The sequence below is a fragment of the Apus apus genome, chromosome Z (genome assembly GCF_020740795.1).
Source record: "Apus apus isolate bApuApu2 chromosome Z, bApuApu2.pri.cur, whole genome shotgun sequence".
In the NCBI taxonomy this organism is placed as follows: Eukaryota; Metazoa; Chordata; class Aves; order Apodiformes; family Apodidae; genus Apus; species Apus apus.
This window is the reverse complement of record NC_067312.1, coordinates 61,019,661-61,044,782: the sequence shown is the minus strand read 5'-3', so window position 1 is coordinate 61,044,782 and position 25,122 is coordinate 61,019,661. Positions and strand designations below refer to the sequence as shown.

Below are 25,122 nucleotides of genomic sequence, written 5' to 3'. Positions count from 1 at the left end.
CAGAGCCAAACAGGCAGAAGTGATGAAAGAACAGTGTCTTCTAATGTGAAAGTTCATTAGAACAGCTGTCAGTTTAGACTTCCTAAGGAAGATTTCAAGTAAATTCAATCTTTCACAACATCTTACGCACATCTATGATACAAAGGAGTTCAGCTTACATGTTCAAGTTACTAACTACAATCCTGTCTAAAACTACATGTGTGTACATGTGTTTATTCTCACTATTCAATTTCACTTCTTACCTCTAAAGCACTTTGCACTTTTTCCTTACTCGAAGTATTTCTCTTGAAGTTATTTGTTAAGTTCACTGCTTCACTCCAGTTGTTGTTTCCTCCACCACACAATAGACTGTCATTGGGTAACAAAGTCTCTGCCCAGAGACGACAGACATTATCCTTACAGCAAGTGAGGAGTACATTGCAGACAGCACCACTAACAAAAACAAAATTTTAGGTGTGAAGAGGCTGCTTACTATCACATAGCATCAAAATAAAACAACCGTACCACAAAATATTCCATTATCAGTTTTTAAAACTCCACCAAGTAACTTAAAGATACTAAGGAAAGAAAATCTCAACACATTCCTAGGAAAAGAGATTCTGTATGAAAGGCTTCCATAGCTGTTCAAATATCTGGATATAAATTACCTCAAACTTCATTACACAACAGTGCAACACTAAATCACAGATTTCAACCTATAGAATAAATCACAGTTGGAATTTCTGTTTTTATTTTTATGTTTTCCTTTTTAAAGTCCTTCAGATAAAAATCTAATCAGATTCTGCATTCCTGTTCTCAGTTCCCCAGATCTTATTGCTACCTAGCACTTATAATATATACAAATGGGAGAAACCAAGATAATACCAGGAATAAAATAGCAACTACACACTTTTATTAATTACTCTTTTTTCAAATGCAATTTTTGTTTTATACATATAAAAAATCCTATTAACCTAAACAAGGGTACTGAAAAAAATATGCTTGCAGTTCAGGCAAGTTCACAATTTAGTTTTAGCTAAGACCTGAGAACTATATGGAACGTCTAACTGGCCTGTCTAGCAGCAAATTCCCTTAGACATAATAGAGTATGTGGATTTTGAAGAATCATTTAAACAGTACAATAAAGGCCTTATAAAGTGTTTCCTACTTCAAAGTTGGTGTAAATGACAGCATAAACTTGTTTAAACACAAAAGTATGTGGAATTCAAGAGGCTACTATGTGGAATAATACAGCAAAAAGATGGATGCAAGGCACAGAATTGGTAACGCTCTTTCAGTTTGACAGGACAATTACCGACAAAAACTAGAGACAGGCCATTCAGGAATTGTTAGAACACCCAAAAAAAAAATCAAACCCAAAATATCAATTCCAAATGATCATTTTTATTCAATTTCCAGATACTGTTTCTGACAGAGATCTAGTTTGTGTTATGTAGAGAAACAAAAGACACAGAAATACTTAGATCTTCAAGAAAGATGACAAAGTGACAGCATTTTTGAATTGCTGATTCCATTAGGACAGATAAGAGAAGGACAAGCTGAGATCAAATGCATGGATGACCATTCAAGATAGTGCAATCAAAAAGACACAGAGACCTATTTTTCCAAGAGCTCATTTTATATTTATTCTAATCTCTAAGCCAGTCGGAGGGACTTGCTTTTTATCTTTTCAGTCCCTTACCAGACAAGAGGATGCTTACTGCCCTCTCAAGAACTTCAGTGTGAAGGAATTCTACAAATATACACTAACAATATACAAGGTCTACAAACTCAATTATTAACTGAACTAAACTGTACAACTTGTGTGACTGTTGACAGTATATCTAGGAAGACAGTACAGCTCGGGATTTTTTGGGCAATCTATAAAACTGATATTATTATAACTACTGACCGTGGCATGAATTTACTAGTCTTCCTCCATGAAAATGCATTTACTGATCGAGGATGAGCCAAATAAACAAATGAAAAATCAACTTCTTTTACTTGTTTTTCTGGACTTGCACCAGGTGGTGTTACGGCTGATCGCCAGCTGTCTGTATTGTACCATACTTTCACAAGACAATCATCCTGAGGAAAGAAAAAGGACAGTAAATAAGAATATGATTCACCTTCAGTACTTCTGGGTATGTTTTCATTTTTCTTTTAAGTACTTTTTGGATGACAGAAAGCCAGTTCAATAAAAAGAACTTCAAAACCTGATCTTAAAAAAAAAAAAACAACAATGTAGCAGAGCTTCCTTTTAATCTCTCTTGCCATTAATAACTTCCATTTAACTCTGCACCTCCTTACTAGCTGCAAGTTTTTAGCTGCAGAACTACAAGTTGTACTGGCTTGAACTGGTATTCAAATTTTCATAAAACTACTTGTACTTTGACAGAAAACCCCGAAAACCTACAGACACAAATTTAAGCATTAGGAATACAAGCAATAGATTACATCTCAAAAATCAAACTCACTACTGCTCAGTCTGCACACACAATAACTGAAAAAATCATGTTCCTAGTGTCCTTGTCCTTCTGCCTTTAAGGACCAGATAAACTAGCACAGAACAAGGGACAACACCCTGCTTATAAAAAGCAGTGTAGGGAGCACTAGTGACCAGAAGCTCTGTGCACAGAGTGGGCAAACAGAGCATACCTCAGCCAGAGCAGGGCACTTGAGTTTGTCTAAAAGGGCATGCAGGGAGGGCATGCAGGGAGGGCACTGAAGCTTGGCTGGGGAATTATGCTATCCAGCTGGCACAAAGCCATGGCAACCCTCAGCTCCGCAAACTCTAGGGTTGATGCAGCTTCCCAGACTGAGCTCTTCTGGGAAAATGCCATGCAGGTGTGTTTGCACACTACTCACACACCATTATTGGATGGCAGCAGTAAGCACACCTGTGGGAGGTGTGCCCAGGTGGAGGAATTCCTCCACTTTGTGATGAAGATTTGGGAGGGGGTGAGTAGGTTATGAAGCATCAGGGAATGCAAGAAAGAGATAAGACCACTAGAGCCACCATCTACCCTCCCTGAAACAAGCTCAATAGGCTGACAGGGCTCATGACATGGAGAAGTCCCTATCCCCTCTGCCTGAATGAATGTGGTGACTTAAGAGTATAGGGGTAAATGGTAGCAAGCTCCTGCCTGGCACAGCAGGTATGTCTCTCCAGGAACTACCATAGCTCCCCAGTTGCCTTTGCATAATAGGCAGCTGAATCACCATCCCTGGAGGTGCTAAAAAAAAAAAGTGTAGATGCGGTGCTTAGGAATATGGCTCAGCACTGGACTCAGCAGAGTTAGGTTAATGGTTGGTGGAGTCAGGTTAAAGGTTGGACTTCACGATCTTAAAGGTCTTCTGAAATCAGAACAATTCTGTGATTCTGAGATTCACAAGCTGTTGATCAGCTATTAAATATGAACAGTAATGAAATAATGTATTAATCTGGGTATGCTTAACATGACATGGGGGAGGAGGAGGTGCTGGTTGTTTCACTGACCAGCATCTTCTCTCTCATAAAACATTAAACAAAGAAGACATAGAAACAAAGATGTGTTTTAAAGATTCTGCAGGTAATTTAACAATTTATGATAATTTTTAATTTTCCTACTTAGTTCACAGTTTTTCCTACTTACTTAGTAACTGTGCTTTGCATGAGCTTATACCAAAAGACTACAGAACATGACGCAAGATATTGCAGTCAAAAACTGCAAGGAAATTATCCCTCTAGAAGCTATTTGCAGATTAATACATTTTTTCCACAATTCAATTGTATTATAGCATTAGAAACTATTAAAACTTGACTTTTAAAATAAATGTGAACTCCTACTGATTTTTAAAAATAGTCAAATACATACAGTATATATCATCATCAATGACAAAATATACATTTTTTTCATAAAACCTGTACTCAGTTTTATAACTAATAGTTATCTTAAACATTACTGGAATTACCCTCCTTTCAGATAGTAAATGGCTAAAGAGACCTCAGAACATACAGCAAGCAATATGACATCCAAAAAAAGCAAAACAGGAATGGAGCATGAAAACTTGTTGCATTTTTATTACATGGAGTACAGTTTATCACCAAGAAAGTCTAGGATTTCATTTCACATGTTGGAGACTAGTCAATTGGAATACGGTTTACCTAGAAAAAGAAATCTAGATAATTTTACAGATTTGTTGTATCTTTATCTCTTCCTTAAAGATAGCAAATGCTTGAAAAATGCTTGTCTTCTAAACAAGCATAATGATCTGAAATGGCAAACTTTAGAGGGAGAAAACAAACACCTACAACTAAGAAAAATGTGTTACTCATCTGTTCTTGATGCATACAACTGAATAATGAAAATATGCTTGAGAACTACATTTTAAAAGCCAGACTGACTTGCAAACTGAACCATCGTTGAATCTTTATGCTTCGAGCATGTATTAAGGGACTTCATGATCCAGACAGCAACAGTGGAGTTCCACACAGTTCTACTAAATCAAACATTGTTCTAACCAATCTCTGTGCACACCTATTAATTTACATTTATGCTTCTGAGGCAGACTAGACCAAACTACACAACTGCTTTTCATTCTTACATCTGAAACTTACTCTCTCAGGTTCTGCTCTGGATTCTGTGACACTTAAACAAGTGTCATTAGTCTCCTCAGTAACATTTTCTCAACCTTACATACTAACATTTTTTTCCTTTTTAGTAATTCGGAAGTTTCTGCTGGATTCTTTAGTTGGTAGCACAAACTTGATGGCTACCTGCATCTCTTAATCATTGTTAAAACTGCTTACACTGTTACGTTTTCAGTTTCTTTTTTAAAAACAGCAATCTGAAAACATTTTTTCCTACTACCTACTTTGATAATTTCATAAATTCCCACAAAACGGGTCTGGATTTTCTCACCCGAGTTTTTTGATCAATGTCAGTGTCAAATAAAGACAACAGTATTATTTGTAGAAAACAAGTACTTATTTCACATCTTTAACAAGTAATACATATTCTTATATGGATTTGTCACAGCTTTTCACTGGATCTTCCAGATTTCTTGGTTTTTTCTGCTTTGACTTGTTATGTTCTCTTACAGAACCTGAACAACAAGTTTTGTAGTATAAATAAAAGATCAGTCTGTTAGTGTTTCAGGAAGTGAAAAGATGTGACATTTTGCTTAAATTTTTTTGCTTATCTTGCCAAGGGATTTTGTTGCTTTTCTTGATAAACCACTCAATGCTGAGCACACCAAACTAATCTGTAAGATTGGACACGAACACTGACCTTATCTATGTGCAAATATACCTGTGGAGGGGAATGTGAATTCTCGTCTATGTAAACAAACAAACATATAGACACATATTCTCAAAAAGATATTAAAAAGCTATTTTGGACTAGCGGTGTCAGGATAATAGTGAAACTCTGTATTTCCTCACTGAAAGAGTATCAGTCAGTGAGCTCATACACAGATCTTCCTCCATCCCCAAAACTCTTCTATTTCTGATGTCTTATAATTTGGTACTGATTAAAAAATGGGTATTTTAAAATAGTAAACAGTGAATGTTTGTTCCTCCCCCAAGTACCTTTTCCCCAATTTTTTATATACGAAAATGTAAAGATGCATAGAAGGATTACTGAAAATACTACATAAAAAATAATAAAAATTTTCATTTAATAGTGCTTTTTTTTAAAAAAAAAAAAAGTGCTTTTGTTTTGTTTCTTGCTTTAATAGCTTATCTGAATTAGTACAAAACAATTAGAAAAATATACTTACCTTTCCAGCAGTAGCAAAGAACTCCCCATCTGGTGAGAATTTCATTAGACAAACTTGAGAAGCAGTTCTATGAAATAAATACAAAGTTACGAACTTTCTTAAAACTCAAAACAGTTTTTGCCCCTTGAGCTCATGAAAGTGATTTAATTCTTACATGCAAGCACCTGTTGTACTGTGTGAAACAGCTTAAGCTTTAGAAAGACTACAAGAACAAGGAGGTAAACTTGTAACACGTTTATGATCACACAGGAAAATCAGAAAACCAAAAAGCCACAGCTGAGCGTGCTACAATGTCCAGTATTCCAAAATATTGTAATAAAGAAACAGCTCCTAACAGATTAAACTGTAGGTATATATGCTCAACTTCCACTTAACAATTATTTAGATTTCAAATTTATTTCTGCTGTTACATCCTATGTTCCAATTTATCTGAAAGACACCTCCATTTCTCATACTTCCCATAGTTGTAACTCAGGAAAAAAACATGGCATAAAAGAACATTGTGGCCAAGAAGTATGGTCACACTGGTAAAAAATGGCACACCAAAATAATCTAAACCTAAATATAGGGTTCATTTTTGCTGTGTTTTACTTTCATTGGAAATACTAATAAATTAGCTTCTTTAACAGGTTTTGAAGCACCAACCTAATACCTAAAGTGACAGGCTTATTAATGGCAACAAGAACTACAAAAACTTAATTGTGCAGCACAACTACAGTGTAGGTTTTCACCTTGAATTTATTAGACATGTATAAGGAACTGTAAGACACAACTTTCAGGAAGGATTAAGATAGTCATCAGATCAACAAAAGCATGATGTGTTTAGTGTGTGCAGTAACAACAGCAAGCCAGTTACAAATTGCATGCACCAAAGAAAGTAAATTTCCACCTAGATTTAAGCAACACTCTCCTAGCAGGGGCAATAAAAAGACATTTGGAATCTTTTCCTCATTTTAAAAATTATTCTGGAAAGCTCTGTTAACCTCTCCCAGGACCTACTAGTTCAAGGCATGCAACACTCAGCTCTCTCTTCTCCACAAAAGTGTTTCTAAGAGGGAAGGAAACACATGGAGGCCTATGAAAACGTCTGTAAGGTACATGGTACAAATGCAAAACATATTATTGAAGGGTCAAAGAAAAAGCAGTGTCTGTATCAGCTTGACTACTGTTAACACAACCACAGATTCTAAAGTGATAGTCACACCATTCTAGCTACAGGTAGACTCCTTCTCTCAGGCTGAGAGATGAAGGTCCACAGGTGTTTCAATAAATAGAGCAAGTCTTCAACTTCTTAAATAATTCATTGTATTCAAAGGAAAAAAAAAATATTCAGTTGTCATTTGGATGGTCTTTGGATTTTAAACACATCCTTGCTAAAAGTTAGAGAGTACATAGAAAAGGAACAACTGAAGGATTATAAAAAGGATTTTTTTCAGGGAACTACCCAACCAATGCTATGTACTTCATAAAGAATAATTTCCGGTGGGTCTCTCCGGCCAGCCACTTTGGGAGACTTCTTTAAGGAGGCTTCTGTATAGTACATTGGTCCCAAGTGAACAGTGTACCTAACGTATTAGTAAAGTCTTCCTATCGCAGGAAGGAGTTTGAAATATATTGTCTTATAAACTGAAGTACTAAACTAAAACTTGTCTGAATGTACCAATACACAGAAACAAAGACAAAAATCAACATGAATACAAGAAGAGCATTCAGAGATGCAATAAAACAGAATCAATCCATCTTTGCATGAGTGTTCCAAATACTCAGAATAAACACAGAAAAAGTAAAAGGTGTGCGGAAGCGGAGAAATATATAAGAAAAAAGGTGCAGTACACGTGACAAAGAAGAAAGCTTATTTTAAGAAGTCCTGCAAGGAAATAATTTTCAAATGTGCAGTTTTCATCTTACTTCTTGTACAAGGAACCAAGTCTACTGCAACAGTCTCAACAGCAGCCTTCCCTCAGTATTTTACTGGCGTTCAATATAACTGAAGAACAGTCAAAGAACGCAGTACATCAAAACCAGTTACAGCTGATCTTGTGCAAAGAAAGAAATGTCACATATTCAAGGGACATATGGTTCAAGTTTGTAACATATCATAATATTTATCAAATATCAGTATACAATAGGATTTCACTGAACTACAAAGAGTATTTTGTCTGAAAGGCACAAATCAGCAAGGAAAAAGGAATTACTTAAAACAATTACTTTAAACAAGTTTCTTACTTGCATTGCCAGATACACCTCCATTCTCCAAGTCCAACATCTGTTGTTTCAGTATTGCCATTGTCAGAAGGGTTTTCCAAAGGAGTATTAGACCAAAGCTGAAGACAACTGGAACCAGTCAAAAGGCGAGTGCCTACAACCAATATTTATAACAATGTAACTACAAAACAAGTAGCAAAATATAGACTTCTACTAAGCAAGAGAAAACAAGAAATAAAGAGAGAAATAAAGAATAAACTGCAGGGAAAAATATGCCAGATATCATGTTAACACCTCTTCTATAGTAAATTTACTGTAATAGTAGTGTGCCTTTTACTTATTCAACTACAGGAATATAGATTGGCTCCATCTTGCAAGAAGATACTCTCATATATAAAGAAATTTTCAAATTGTGAAAATTAACCAAATTCCCAAAGAAATTATTCTCTAAAAGAAACACCTAGAGCTACTCTGGATGTTCTTCTTCCATAACAACTATCCAGCATTTAAACATTAGATACTGCTAAGATTATGGTAACTGACTGAGACCATGCAGATGCATCCAACATTTTGGTTCTCCCACAACTAGTGACAAAAGGTAGATTTCACTCCCCCCTGACATTGTCTGTTATGCTGGGACAAAACTAACATCTCTTCCTTGTCCTCAAATGGTGAAATTTAAATAATAAATTAGTTGCAGTATCAAATAGGTAGGTACTTATTTCATTCTAGACGTACCTGTGGGATCCCACGTTAGATTATGTGCTATAGCATCCAGTAAGATTTGAGCATTCTTTTGCCACTGATAATGTAACACCTGAAATTTTAAGTATTCACAACCATTAGTATGAAAACAATCACTTCCCCTCCCTCCCCCTTTCACATTAGAAATAGTACATCTTCACTGCACTTTCCGACTTCTACAAAGGATGTGTTTAAAATAAATTACTGCTTAGGTAATAAAATTTGGTTTGTTCCAACTTTTAATGAAAATAGCTTTCCATTAATCTGACCATACAATTAGAAGTTTCTTATTTCTTCTTTTAAAAGTATATCTTGAAAAAATTAAGTATATAAAATAATCATCAGAATCTGAGTTTGGGCTTGTTTTTTTAAGAGAAGTCTGATTTTATTTTTGGAAAAAGGAAAATACATGAAAAATTAAATACACTAAGTGCACTTGGTGTTTGATATCAGTAGTACAGCTGAATTAAAGTATTCCAATACAGTCAATGTAACATATTATACTATTGCCCCCTTTTTTATAATATGTAAAATAGAACAGTCAGCTACCTTCAGATTTTGCATTATTACTTCTTTCCCTGGAACAAGCCAAAGATTAAACTCACAAAATATTTATCTAGGCTGTTTTCATAACAGGTTGCAAAGTTTTCAAGCACTGAATTATAAAAGAAACTTACTGGAATTAATATTTAGAACCAAAAGGGGTTTTTTTTAATTCACAAAGATACACTTTCAAAACTGATAATCTCTCACTGCAAAAATATCAAACCAATCAATTTGAACGCTGAAATATAACTACTAAATCTTTCAAAAGTTTAGTAGAAAACAGTAAGAACTATCTGCAGATAAGGAGCTAAATTAAATGTTTGTGATGCAGGGGGGCTTTTTTGTTGGCTCACTGGTTATTTTTTTTCAGATCCCAAACATTCTATTATATGAAAGACAGATACAATCTTACAACAACCTAAATACACTGGAAATCATTGCATAGAGGTTAACCGCAAGAATAAAATAACAGACTATTTCCTTGACTATAAATACTTGAAAGCAAATCATGGGTGCACACTGCTTTCTCTGCTGCTTACAGTGACTATGCTAACTTTAAAGTTTCAAGGTAAGTGTGCTGTTTACCAGTATAGAAAAACATTCAGGATGGATTCCACAGCTCCAATAATCAAAAAAAAGAGAGCAATACTTCTAAAAAGTTCATATAAGCATAGGAAGTCACATGTTAGTGTTATTTTATTCCACTGCTTTCAGTGGTATAATTTCATATATATATATATATATGAATATATATATATATACACATATATTCAATAGTAGATACTTAATGCATAAAACACCACTGGTTTACAGGTATACCAGGAACCCTATGACTGAACTTGTTAGTTTAAAGAAAGGAATCTACTACACAGCCACGTAACCAATTCATTTATACGAACGACCAAATCCCTGAAGACAAAGAGCAACTGCTGTCAAAGCTCTCAAACTGTCTTAATTAGACACTAATGCTTCTAATTATAAGAGCAATCCTCTCCATGTAAGAAGGATGGCTAAATAACTAGCACTAAATCTTACTATTATCCAGAAACTAAGATTTTGGCTGCTAATTCAGTAAACTACTGTCACTGAAAAGAAGCCATGCTATCAAAAGAATACTGTTTTTATTCACTTTTATAAAAAAACTGAAGTATAAGCATGCAATCAGATATTCTAAAAAAGCCACAGACTTTTTGAAACTATTACGGATTTGACCAAGAGCACACAGTTTCATATACCAAAATTAAAGTAGAACTGTAAAACACACTGGGTATGCTCCTTAGAGAACAGGGGTGTGAACAACTTCTGGGGTTCTGGAATATTTCAGTTATGAATTGTGGGGTGAGATAAATCAGTAATATGAAGTATTACAGTAAAACTTTTTTTTAAAAAAAACTATTTCAAATTACATGTCTCTGATCTCCACCTACTATTTTCCTTTCCCAATAACCATCTTATGCCTCCATTTTATTTTATCATTAAAAGAATAAATCCAAGAAACATTCAACTTTAAAGGAAACCATAAAAATTAGTTGAGCTTTATAACTGAGCAAATGAATTAAGGAGTGATGAATTACTTACATCATGATGACTGCTGTTCTCCTTCAAGATGCTAACCGGCTCAAAGATACAAATCACCTTTCCGTAAGAAGCTGCAATCTAAAGCAATTTATATTTATATGTACATAAACACACAAAGAAACAAGCTATAGAACAACCAAGAATAAAATGCAAATTGTTCATTCTACTTTTAAACCTCCTTTTAGATAAATATCAAGCTCGCATCCTGAAGTTTGCTGTTAAAAGCAGCACATCTACAGTTGTAATATCCAGCAACAGTCAATTTCCTAATTCTGTGAAATTCCAGCTCAGAAGTCATTCACAACACTTAAGAAAGTTAGAGTCACTTTATGAAGTACATTTTTATTTCAGTATTAGTCTCAACAGCTTCAAGACAAAAAAAAAAACATTGACCTGTCATATATATCTAAGTTGTTATGCACAGATCCACTGACTACACATGTACATGATCCATTAACTGCAAAGGTACAGAACACAGATCCTAAATTCTATATATCCATATCTTCAAGAGAAACCCTCTGCATAAAAAATAATAGACAGTTGAATAAATTTCTATCACATTAACAATCTAAACATCAGACTGACCCAAAAATGCCAAGAATAATTCTGTCACAGTTGCAAAATGCTGGAAGAAACTTTTTCCTTACATCTCAGATTCATATTTGCCCTCTCTAATTCTCTTCACCTCACTTACTCTTTTACTGTCAAAATTCCATTCCTCACTCCAACAGCAACCTTATACAAACCTCTATTAATTATAATTTTCCTTTTCTTCCAAGTGTGGACAGTTCTTCCAATTTTTCACTGTTTAGTGCGTTTTAAAGACAAACTAACATTAGCACGCCAAAATGCTAAACAGATATTATCTAGAGCAACTGCTATTCCCTCTAAGTTTCCACAGGCTTTCACAACGATCCAGCCACTCAGACTAGTCCCCACTGAGCAGCATGTCAACAAAAAGAACAAGTATTTGTGTTCAAGAATTCTCCAAACTACCACAATAACCACCCAGACATCAACAAAATCTCTACTGTTGTCACAAGTCCTGTTACTGGAAATAAGTGTGCAGAGAAGCTGTACTGAGTTGTAAGAGAGATTACAGTCACTCATAATGTTCGAAAGTGGTAGTGCGTGCACTCTCAGTAAGTTACTTATGTTCACTAGAGGGAACATCCCACACTTATGTACACTGTGTGGGAGATGATCAAGTACTGTACTTACAAACAAATTGTGGGTTACCAAGTTGCCTATAACCAAAAGAAAGAGATTGGATTCAGTCGTCTAAGAGTAAATTGTCCAGTTTTTGAAATCAGCCCTTGCAAACCTATGGGAGACTTTGTAAAATATACATAAACATATGAACACATATAAAGATAAACACATACATACATGCTTTTGGGGGAATTATAAAAAAATTTTTCCCCTCATCTCACTCTTGAAGGCAAAGAATCAAGTTTATCTCCAAAACTAGAGTAGGAAGAGAAAAAAGATAGTAGCATGTTTTTGCCAGCCTTGAAAGCACAGGGAGAGGTGGGTCATGAATGAACTTCTAAGCTGTTGCTGCTTCAAAGAAGTTGCACACGGCCCTAGTTCCCCAATAAACTAGAAATAGATTAAAGAGGCAGAAATGGAAAAAAAAATGCAACTTGTTGCTTTCATAAATAGAAAATAACTTATTTTGCAAACCAATTCTGTCATCCAATAGGAAAATGATGGAGACACTTCAAAGAGAGTAAAAGCCAGCTATTACAGAAAAAATGCTTGATAGCAGCCCTCCACAGAATCACAGGGGTTGGATGGGACCTCAAAAGATCATCTAGTCCAACCTCCCTGCCAGAGCAGGATCACCTAGAGCTCATCACACAGGAACGTGTCCAGGTGGGTTTTGAATGTCTCCAGCAAAGGAGACTCCACAACCTCTCTGGGCAGCCTGTTCCAGTGCTCTGTCACTCTCACAGGAAAGAAGTTTTTTCTGATGTTTACGTGGAACCTCCCATGTTCCAGTTTGCACCCATTGCCCCCTCTCCTATCACTGGACATCACTGAAAAAAGCCTGGCTCTGTCCTCCCAATACTTGCTCTTAACATATTTGTAAACATTGAAGAGGTCACCCCTCAGTCTCCTCCAAGCTAAGGAGACCCAGCTCCCTCAGGTTTTCTTCATAAGGGAGATGTTCCACTCCCTTAATCATTTTTGTGGCTCTGCACTGGATGTTATCAAGAAGTTCTCTGTCCTCCTTGAACTGAGGGGCCCAGAACTGGACGCACTATTCCAGATACAGCCTCACCAAGGCAGAATAGAGGGGAAAAATAGAATCATAGAACTACTCAAGTTGGAAAAGACCCTTAGGATCACTGAGTCCAACCATCATCCCTACTCCACAAAGTTCTCCCCTAAACATCATCCTTGCAACAGCGAACTGAAAATGTATTGATGAGTCCAGCCAATAAGCAGATTCCTAGCCATTCAGTATTTCAGTACTCTGCAAATACATGTAGTCAAATTGCTAAGAGCAAACAATATCAACTTGCAGAATCAAAATGACCACATAGGTCTACTTAAGAAACAAGTAAGTTCTAAAGCTTAGTAAGCTTGAGATTTTTATATATTCACGTGTTAATTTACAATTCAAGGGCAGTTTGTAATTTAAATGCATACAGAACTGCTATTACATAGTGAAGATGACCTTGCAAATTTGAAGAAAATTTTACGATTAACTGTGGTATGTGATCTGCTTGTGTACTTCACCATCTGTTAATAAACAGCCAGTGAACTCAAAACCACTCTCTAGTTAACAGCAGCCAATAGAGAAACACAAGCAGTCTTTATGGCTGTGAGGTACCAGGGACACAGAGGAGAACATTTCCTCATTTAAGTTCCTTCACTACTGTTACAAGAGTTTATCACTCAAACATTAAAAAGCAGGAACTCAGAGTGGCTGGGGATCGCCATCATAGACCTCTCATGTAAACATGAACTGGTTTCCATGCAGAAATCTTGTCTCAAGATGGACACCAGAGTCTAACCAAAGTTCTCATCAACTTAGGAGGCTTGTAGTGATATGCAGAAGGCTCAGGTTCTCTCCTCACAAGGACATGGTTAAATAAAGCACCAAAGTAAAAAAACCCTCCTATATGAGCCAATACGAAGCCAATTCCTACTTACTTACTGAGTAGTTTAATCACACTGTGACATCCCAATGTGTAGAGCTACCTGGTTATCTCTTTTTTATTGTAATAGGAAAATTAAGAAAGACTTGTGTAAAAAGGACTTGAAACCTAATAGTGTCTAAAATACAGTATTTCTGATCCAGTTGACCCACATAAGAAAAAGAAAATATGAAAATTCAAGAAAGCAAAACCCTGTCCAAGAGCAATTTCAAACCTTTAAGAATTGCCTGAAAGGGAAGTAACTTTTCTGTATGATCTGAAAGTGATTTTTTAGAAGCACTCATCTGCTGCCAGCAACTTATATGTCAAAGCATGTTGATGACACACCCAGTAATGTGAAACCATAGTGAATAAATTACCTCTGCTTCCATCTTAATAATCTTTTAGTCCAATTCTTGCTATCTCCTCTGTGCAGCTCTGTGTTATGTCTATATCTTCCTGTGCAGGCCTACGTATCTTCTGCCATCTCCTGTCTACGGTTACTATTTCACATTCACTGTACTGCTTATAACATATAAAGACACAAAGTAATCAGCTATTTTACTACTCACTCTTGTGTATTTGCCATAACTTTCAAGTATCCACACTCTAGAGAAGGCACTTAACATTATTAGAAACACTGCTCTACATACCTTCCCCTGCTGCATTGAACAATCCACGCATCCCACTTGAACGTTTCCATGTTTTGCCCCAGGGATTATCTGTAATCTTTGAAAGTCAGTACCCAATATGACAATATCACACCCTGATGCATAAGCCTAAAAAAGAGAAAAGAGACAAGAAGTGTTAGCTACTTATAGTATAGGCATGAAATACCATGAAACAGTATAGTCCACATATCCTATCCTGTACACAGAAGTACAGAGGTATCTGCAGAGATCAAACAGATGTCTACAAATTAAATCAAGCAACAGAAGTAGCAAATTACTCTTCCTCCATGCTTAGAAGTGCATCCCAACACATGTGTAACAAGCAAACAGTGGTTCAAGATAGAAGAGACAAAAAAGATGTAGTTATAAGAACACCTAAGAGAAAAGAAAAAAGCATGAAGAACAAAGCTCATGTGAAGGAGGAAAAAATAATGTATTTTCTAGATGAGATACAGGCATTTTAAAATAAATTTTTGAAAAGGGGCAACAGACCTGCTGAAGTGGTACAAATAATTTCTTAAGGAACTAAATAAAGGAAAAATTCAAAAGGGTAACTGAATGACGCTTAGTTAGAAAAGCAAAACTGTGCTTTCAGACTTGTTGAATCTCTCGTTACTTGCATTCCATTAATTTATTTAATTTTCTTTAAATTTATATTGTCACTAAGTAATCTAACACATTCACAGAGCAAGTTGATTGGGCACTGCAACATCTGAATCAAAATTTCTTCCTATCTTTATGAAATTTTTGTTAGCAACTGAGCATAGATTGAAATGGAGAGAAAGATTAAACACTGGAGAAACTTGCGTAAACAACAGCTAGCAGAATTATCCAATAAGCCTAAGAATATAGCATTCGAGGAAAAAAGACCTAGAAAAAAAAATGCACATCCATTAAAAAGTTAGAGCCAGGAAGCCAGCAACAAAATTAAAAGCACAAACAGCATTCTATTAGAGAGTAAGAAAGTGATAAGAAGGCCAAAAATGCCATTTTATTGGGCCAAAATATTCATGAGCAGAAGTCTCACAAAAACTGCAGACTATGTCCAGATATTGACATGAATGATTGTGCCTTAAACTAACCCTACTAATTTCTAGTATATTAACCAATAAAACTTTTGACCTGAAAAAATGCAAAAAAATCAATGTTAAATTTACCAATTTGAAATTTGATTACAATGTTTTCAGGTGTTTCATGTGAAAGAGTACCTTTACCAAGCCTGGCCTAGACTATCATACCAGCATATGAATTAAAATAAATAAAATTTTGAAACTAATGATAATTTATATTTTTGTCCAAAGACAATTTTCCACACAAAGGATTCCCTGGTATTTCACAAAAAAATCTTACCCAGAAGACTGTTATCATCATTCTCAGCCAATACTCAGTTATTACTTTTTAAACAGCAGACCACCAGGCACATTTGAAATAACTTCATAATTGAAAATGCTTTTTATAATGCTTCTGCAGACTAAACAAAACCATATATTAATGTTAATTTATTATTGGTCATATATTTGAGCCTCTTCCTGTCCAATCCCCTCTGCAGCTTCAGGAAGAGGTTCAAGCAGTGTAATTCCTCCTGTCAAAAGAGCAGCATTTACTACAAATTGAGATATTCAACCACAGGATGCAAAACAGCCTAAATTAAAACTCATTCCAAAAGAGGAGATTGAGTACTATTTTTTCTTCAAATGTTAAAGTGATAATTTTGATATATCAGTGACAGGAACTTTAGACCTTTTCCTCACTGAACATTTTTTTCCTTAGTTAAAAATCATCTCACCTAGTGACTCACTGATTGTCTATGTCTGTAGTCCACCAGGCAAATGCTGTTCAAAAGTACCATATAGGCAGTTTTCCCATTTTCTTGAATATAGAGGCAATTTTAAGAAACAAAACAAAATTGCACAAGTGTCCTTCACTTTAAAGTGATGACATGACTTCATTAGAAGTATCTTTAAAGGGCTCAAGTGCCAAAGACTGTATGAAGCCCACCAGTTCTCTATGCCTATCTAGGCCTCATCAGGCTTTATACACTAGATTTTTCTCATTTGTTTCTCTCCATTTCTAGCTTCACAGGCAAAACTGAGATCATGTGGCATCAAGACATTGCAATACTTTCATCATTGTGAGAAAGAACTAGCATATATGTTCACACATACCATTAGCAGTCATGCTGAAGTTAATAAACTAACCATTTTAACAAGATTGAGAACATTACCAGTTTTAACATAAGAAAAGTCCTGAACACCCTTGGCACTTTGTACTGGATGAGCTCTAAAATAAATATCAAACACTACACACTGCAGTCTTTAGGAACTCATATATTCAATAATGTATTAGGAAGAAGGACTTAAAATAGCATCAGAACTCAGGCAATCTGCTAACCTGGACTGTGCTGGACAGAAGTAGCTCAAAGAGGTATGCAAAGAGTCTACACATGCCTTTTCCTGCAAATGTCCTGTTTATTAATATAAATTCTTGTCCAAGAGCTATAGCTCCTCCTCCCTTTTGCTATATTTACACGACTATTATTTTATGTTTAATACTAATTTATTGCCCAATTTCTTACGCTGTGTGTTTAAAAAAAGTTTGTCAAATTGGGGATGAACTTTCTGAAGAAAACTTTGGGAGTATCTTCTCATCCTACTGGTTCTCAGTTCTAACAATTAATTCTAAGTGTACTCCTAAGAATCCTTCTTAAAATCTTCTTTATGAAAAAAAATCGTCATTCCATCTCTCCGGTCTGGTTATTCTCTACATTACCTGAAAAAAAAAAAAAAGGTATTTGGGAAAATAATAACCACTTCCGACATCAGTCTATTCAGATGGATTAGATCACACTTGGTCACATTGACTTCTCAAGTTCCAATAAGCTGCAGTACCACTGACTACTCTCAAGCCTATAGAGCTGACCTGTCCCAAAAAAAAGGCAGAAAGGGAAAAAAACACCACAACATTTTCAAAGATATTCCAAATATAACTACAGCCAAGCAGAAGGATTGTAACTTGAAGGTTATTTTTTATGCTCAGTGTTTGCCTGCAGAAGAACCACAATTTCAAAGACAAATGTCAAGTCTTTGGGCAAGGACGTTACATATTTTGTATTTCAAAGAAAAGTGTCTGAATAGAAGGTAACTAAGCTGTCTGGCAAATAGAACTGTAATAGGCTCCCTTTTCCATTGTTGCCTATTATCACAATCCCATTACACCTCACAATCACCAGACATTTTGGGAAAGAAGCTTGACTGCTCCCCTCTTCCTAAGGTGTCCTTCCTTTGTTTCTTTACTGTTCTCACTGCAATTCGTCCATTAGATTTTCTCTATGCAGGAAAGTCACATCCCCATACACACTCTCTAGAACCCAGACTCCAGGTCTGAATGAGGTTTCTAAGCATCAGTATCCTATAGACATTTCTCTAAAATAATAATATAAAACTAACTACTGGACTTAGTCTGCACTTAAAACTTTTTTCACCTCAGAAAACTGTGTGAGGTAGGAAGTCAATAAGGAATACTTCAGGAATAAGGGATACTTTCTAAACTTTTAAGTCTCTCAGACAAAATAAAAATGAATTCTACCTATCAGTCAACTTTATCTACTTTTTACTGCAAGACTTGTCCACAAGAGTTACCATGTCATTCATTTTTATTTTCACAGAAGCCACTGAGGTTGCATTTCTATAAGCTATGGAAACTAAGAAAAAAGGTAAGTGTACATTACATGTAGGGCAAGAAGCAATTTGAGATTATGAGCACTTCTCACATACATACTCTTGTCTATGTTAACAGGCCCTTGAGAAGGGGTGAGACCACAAAATGCTGCCATACAGTTCAACCAGAAAATAATTCCCAAGTAGATATTTTTTTAAAAACAATAATAATAATAAAACCTCATTATGCCATCTTAAAGGAAGCAGAGCCTCTAAGTCTGGTTTTGGCAAGCCATAAAAGAATTTTTGCCTTAAGAATGCCCTAGAATATTTACAATAAAATTGTCTTTGCACAAGGGGACAAGCAGGTAATGTTGACATTATGATGTTCTTGGAATGTTTATTAAACAATGCTTTGTTCTTCTGTTCCACAAATAAGCATGATAGAACTAGTTTTAGCTACATGAACGTGGATTTCACCAACTGTTGATACAGCAAAACAAGCCTGTAATTAGTAAGTGAAAGACCTTTCAGGCTCATGAAAACTGATTCTGCACGCAATGCTGGGTTTTCACACAGTTTCTTCTACCAAATCTTTTAATCAAGTGTCAACTCTTATTTCTAAAATCGTATTTCTTTAGAGATTAAAAGTTGTTTTGACAAACACAGTGCTTTAAATGCATGTTAGTTTTAACAAAATAGACCCTTATATGAACTACTCTCATTTCTTCCTGAAGTGAAAGCCTGATATACACAACACTTAAAAATGGAGAATTATACTGGCAAATCAGACTCTACTCTCAATAGAGGAAAAGCAAATTATCAGGAATCTTGACCTCTTACATAGCACAGCACCTCTAAAGCAATTCTTACTCTTGTACTCTACACTCTTAATATATTTATTTTATGTACTGACATATAAAGCTTTTGCTACAGCTACATAAGGATTAACACATTATCTTGCACAATTTGCACAAAGCTTATTTAACCTACATCTCTTAAATGAAGGGCACAGGTATGCTTACCATAATTGCCAGCTATTACCCACAGATGAAAGAAGTACTGTGTGTGTGCGCACATACACATTTATAAAGTAACGTATCTATAAACACATGCAAATATATATGGGACGAACATACAGACTACAACAGTAATGCAGAACTCTTTGCTGTGCTCAAGGTCATACAGAACCACATAGCCAAAGCAGACCAGGGCACTGCATTTATCAGTTCACAGGAACCTGTTTGGAAATGTTCTTTCCCTGCTTATAGCTATACTGGAAACTTACCAGTATAACAACCCACATCTTCTGCTTCTTCAGGTCTGCAACTGATTCAGTTGCTCTATTCGAGGTAATTCTCAAGCCACGAGGCCATTTTATCACTGGTGTGTCTCAAGGGTTCTTACGTCCCTTACAAATGAAACTAAGCAAGTCCCAAAGGTCATGATGCCAGGGTTCAATCAAACTGACCAATTAAAAAGATTTTATCAAAATTCTGTAATAGCTGAATAATATTTCTGGCATGTGCTTGAAAGTGGTTTACAACAGGTATTTTTACAACCTTTACAATCATTATACCTTAAGAAAGGTTATCTCACACATTTTTAAAAACAGCTATTCCAAGACAAAGCACTACAGACTAGAACAAAAACTTATTACCAAAAAAACAGAAAAAGCTCATCTTTATTAATTGCATTGGATACCTGTCTCTTCTGCTGGGTTGAGCCCATAATACATTCTTAGCCTTCAAGGGCTAAATATTGTTTGAATGCAACACACAGATTCCTTGTGTTTCACTTTTTATTCCCCTAAGAATAAAGGAAAACTTACAACAGAAGTAATTCTCATTAGAAGTAAAGCTAAAAATTAAAGGCAAATAAATCTATGAAGCAGGTGATACTGCAACAATGTCTGTATTCTTCTCCTTTGCATATAACATTCAAAATCATAAAGCACAGTCACCATGACCCACATGGCACCTTGCTCAACTATTCCCTTTGAAAAAGAAAGACCAAAAAAAAAAAAAAATCACACCCATGCAACTATAAATTTGCACTAGTCTTTTTAGCATGGTCTCTCCCCATCCCTATTACTGAATCAAAACAGATACTAGTCCACGTATTACGTTTAAATATAACTTAAAAAAAATAATTTCATTAAGAAGATTAATTGAAGAAAAACACTTTCAGCCTCCTTAGAAAAAAACCACAACTTTCTCATCTATCAAAAGTACTTGAGCTAATACACATCTTTAAGTGGCAAATTGATTTGCCATGCACTTAGAACTAAGTCTTACTGAAACTGCACTTTTCATTTAAGTATAAATAAAGTTTTATCCCCTTTTAATTATTTTTTTTTACATCAATTCAGTTAAAAACCAATTAATTTCTTATTATTTTAATAGGTTAAATAGAATATGGAGGAAAAAATTATCAAAGAGGTTTTCTCCTCCCTGATCACAATCAAAAAGCAGGTGTAAACAGTGTAACTTCTTGAGTGACTCTTATCACCAGTCAATTAATTTTCTTTATTATAGATAGGCATGGAGTTCTAAATACAAAGACAACATTAAGTATTTTCTAGACAGATTAATAACCATTTTCTTGAGCCACAGAACATACTTTTACTTATAAAAAATTTTTACAAAGCTGGAAATCCTTATATAACAACCCAGTTTCCTTTGAAAATTCAGTGTGGTCTTCACCGAACTATAAAACCCTCATATTTTCCAAGTGTTTTTCAACATAACTTTTGAAGTTCACAGTTTTATCAATCATACAAAGCCAGACTCAAGTCCAGGATGAGTTAAATCACACAGAAAGAAGAAACCTGACCAGCAAATCTTTTGGTTGCATTGAAATAAACCATGTAATGTCTCTTTCTTCGCCAAATTTTCACACACACAAATAATCACTTTTGTGACTGCCCTTACCAGCCTTGAGACTGTGCTTGCAGTGTGATTTTTTTTTTTCCCTTTTCTGATATTTAGGAAAAAAAAAAAAAGGTGAAAAAAATACTACAGTAGCAGAACTGAATAAAAATGCTTAAAGCCAACCAATCACAAAAGTGGCACCAATGCTGCTTACCACATAACTTAGATACAACTTCACTAATAACTAATACAGCAGTATCCTATGTGATGAACACCATGTAAATGGTTTATTTACTCAAATATTTAAGATCTGAAAATAACAAAAGAAAGCAAAGGATGCATTTGAATGTGGACATGTACATGGAAAATAGAACAAATTGATTTCAGGGAAGCACTCAGAGAGTAAACAGTTAAATTCTGACTAATGAGGTCTGAGTTCTCATTCATTTAGCATACCATATGCTATTACCACCCACTCCCAGCAGATAACAGGCTTGTTTCTTATGATATCTTGAATGCTTATGAGCCGTTTTCCATATATAAATAAAAGACGTGCCAAAAACTCTTTATCAGTGTTCTCTCCAAAGAAGCTCAGGCTCCACTTGACACTTCACATCCTAAAAAAAGAAGGCCAGACCTATAGCATTAGGAAAAGTATTTAAATATGATCTTAAAACAGAACTACACATATTCAAAAAGGTGCACATAGTTCTGTGGGGGCAGGCACTTTTTACAAGTTTCATTTAAATTTTTTTCTAATTTAAGAGAAGAATCTGCTAGTTTTACCTTAAAGCTGTAATATTTTACAACTTTTCACCTTAAATAGTTAGTACAGCATATCAGACAATATTCTGGGCCATAGTCTATCCAGGAAAAAAGAATCCAAGGTATGGCAGACCAAGTTCTCTTGTTGGACAAAGGTAACTCCTGTACACCTGTACATAACCCTGAAATATCAACTCTTAAAGAGTTCTCAGCCATGAAAACTGGAATCACAGAGGTTTGCTGAGACTTTTTTTTTCACATTTCTCAGACTTCATTCAACAGTGTTTATGCTTATAAACATTTACTAATTATAAATGCGTACTAATGTTTATACAGGAAAACAAGTGTTCATTTTTATTGCTGAATCTTCTAAAGGTTAAGTCCTCTATTTCTTTCCACAAATGCAGAAATTAGCCTCCGTACATTTCACTTCTCAGGGCTTCTGAGACATCTTGTGAATTTAACATAGCATTTTAAAATGAGTAACAGCAACTCTAACAAAATAAAACACACACAAAAAAACCAAAAACCAACCAAAAACATCCACCAAAAAAACCAAAACCAAAACAAACAAACAAACAAAAACAACAACAACAAAAAAACCACAAAAAAAACCAACAAACCCCAAAACAAGCAAACAAAAACAGTCAAGGATATTTCTGCAGTTTTAAATCTGATGAATAGAAATCTATTAATAATCTTCTGGGAAAAAGGACAAAACAAAGCAAGATGAATGTGTCTATAGAAAACACTGTTACTATGTTTATATAAAAATAGCTCTTGTAAAAAGAGACCATAGACACAGTTACAGAAACTGTACTGCGCAATCATTCATTTATCCCCAGAAAGAGATTCTTACTCATCCACTGGGAAGTTCTAACACTTCTGATAAGTTAAGCTTTAACAGCACAAAGTGCTTCAGTGACACCGGTAATTCAAACCATTTCCCTCACAGAAGAAACAGCATCAAAATGGGAAACTTAGGAGGAAGTACTTGGAAAGCTTACTACCATTTCCCTGTAAAGTAATGTTCTCCTTGTCTCTTACCAAATGGTTTCCCAACACTGGTGGGTCTTTAACATTTCTGGATACAAAAATCAGAAAGTCTGGCACAGTTGAAATTTCAAGTCTCAACTGCTTCAGCTTCTGAAGTGTTCAAACGTTCACTTATTTATAGGATTCATTTTTTTTGGAAGCAAGCACATCACCCACCAGACAAGGCTGTAGATAAACAGACTCGGCAAAGCCAGCCTAACACTGAGGAAGAAGCTTTGGGATGCTTCATTCTGAATGCTGACTGTACCCCATCTTTGCAGCACTGGCACTGCACTGCTGCTGCAGAGGGAAGCTACAGCTAGCCAGCTGAATTTAACTGCGTACATGAGTCGGGGCAGAAAAAATTAAGTTTTTTAATTCTCGTACTTCTAGCTATTTTTCCACGATCAAAGTCAAAACCACACATCCACACTATGTTGTAATGAGAGGCAGCCAGAAAAGGTAAGGTTAAAAATACTCAAATGCGGTGCACTGAGAAACTTCACTGTCTTAATTCATTTCTCTACAGCCCAAAAGGGAAGGCGGGAAGGGCATACTTTAGAGAGAGGGTGGAAAGAAAAAAAGGAAGACTGTTTATAAAACAAAAGCGAAAGGGAGGAAAACAAACACTAATAAGAGGCTTTGCCTTTTACTAACTACTGCAAGTATTTTTATTTCTCCAGTCTAAGTACAAACATCGACAGGGAGTTTAAAAATACATTTAAAATCTTAACACTAAGACACGGTATTTCACGATCTTCTTCAACCATGACCAGCAAGGATATCAATTACTTATCTGAAAGCGAGTGCTGACATTCCCTTCCACAGAAAGTCGCGCATACGGGCTGACGTTTACGTAATATTTTATCAAAGCCACCATGTTCCTGCGTTAGCAAACCCCCCGGAGAGCAGCATGTGCGGCGGCCGCCGGGTACCCCCCCGGAGAGCAGCATGTGCGGCGGCTGCCCGGTACCGCGTTCGCCCCGCGCCCCGTACAGTCCTGCCCGGCTGGACAGGCCGCCCGCCCCGCCCACCCCCGACGCTGTCCGCACCTCCTGGGCTGGCAATCGCCACCGCTCCGGTAAAGTTTTGTACGCGTCCCCCGGCCCCGGGCAGGCCCCCGGCAGGTGAGCAGCACGGCCTTCGCGGAAGCCCTTCCCGGCGGCGAGCAGTGCCGCCACCAGCCGACGACCTTAGCGGGGTCGAGCCGCCCCGTTCTAAGGGCCGGCTGCCGCCTCCGCGACTGACGCTGCCCCCTTCGACACCGGCTCAGGCGAAAGGGAGAGGGGCACAGCGACGCGGCCCCCGCGGACGGCGCCCAGGCCCCGGCGGGGGACTCACCGTGAAGGGCTGGTCGTGCAGGCTCCCCACGGAGAAGCAGTTGTCCCCGGGGTTCACGGCCCCCGTCAGCACCTGGTGCAAGTTCATGACGAGAGGCCGCCGCCGGCCAGCCGGCCCCTGCCGCTCGGCCGCCCCTGGTCCCGCGGGCGGCGGAGGAGGCGGCGGCACATCCCGCGGGGCGGAGCCGCGCCGGGCGGGCGGGGAGCGGCGGCGCAGCCCCTGAGCCCGGCTGCCCGCTCCGCTCCGCCGCGCCAGCTCTCGCGAGAGCCCGGCCCGGCGGCGTCACCCGCGGGGCATGACGTCACTCCGCCCGGCCCGGCCCGCCCCAGCTGCTGCCCATGCGCAGAAGCCTCCAGAGGCGAGGTTGGGGGGGGAGGCCGCCCTGTCTGCGCAGGTGCGGCCGGTGCGCGGGGGCGGGGCCGTAACCCGGTGATCGGTGTGACGTTCTTCTTAAGGAGCAGCCTTGGGAACTGCTACCTCGAGCTGGTGGCAAGGGGGTCGGTGTGGCTGACCCAGGGAATGGGCGGAAGGAGGAACGAGGGGTACTCCCTCGGCAGGGAGCCCACGGGGCTCGGTCGCCCCGCAAGAGGCGCTGGCCCCAAGCGCGCTCACTTCTAGCCCGCACACAAGTAGAGGGTCTCGGGCGCCGTCTTTTCATAGGTCATTGCAGGAGGAACCCTCCGGCGATGGGAGACCGGTTCCCTAAAGCAAGGGACGTTAAGAAGTGTCCTGAGACATCAGAACAGCTGCAGGCAACTGGGTTTTTCAGCTTGCGCATAACGTGAGAAAAAAAAAAACAACGGGACCCATCTTGGAC

The 25,122-nt window shown here is 37.2% G+C and overlaps 1 protein-coding gene across 5 annotated transcripts in view; it reads right to left on the bottom strand.

Annotated features, from left to right (window-relative positions):
• Window positions 1–24,561, bottom strand: part of DMXL1 (Dmx like 1) — an 83,561-nt gene extending 59,000 nt beyond the window's left edge. For all 5 annotated transcript variants that reach the window (XM_051641922.1, XM_051641924.1, XM_051641925.1 and 2 more), the window contains exons 1-8: window positions 24,306–24,561; window positions 14,618–14,743; window positions 10,816–10,893; window positions 8,686–8,764; window positions 7,969–8,101; window positions 5,743–5,809; window positions 1,892–2,067; window positions 243–432 (exon numbers count right to left, since the gene is read on the bottom strand). In XM_051641922.1, coding sequence (XP_051497882.1) covers window positions 243–432; window positions 1,892–2,067; window positions 5,743–5,809; window positions 7,969–8,101; window positions 8,686–8,764; window positions 10,816–10,893; window positions 14,618–14,743; window positions 24,306–24,392 — 936 coding nt within the window. In that variant the 5' untranslated portion in view covers window positions 24,393–24,561. The remainder of the gene's footprint in view (window positions 1–242; window positions 433–1,891; window positions 2,068–5,742; window positions 5,810–7,968; window positions 8,102–8,685; window positions 8,765–10,815; window positions 10,894–14,617; window positions 14,744–24,305) is intronic.
• Window positions 24,562–25,122: the final 561 nt, after the last annotated feature.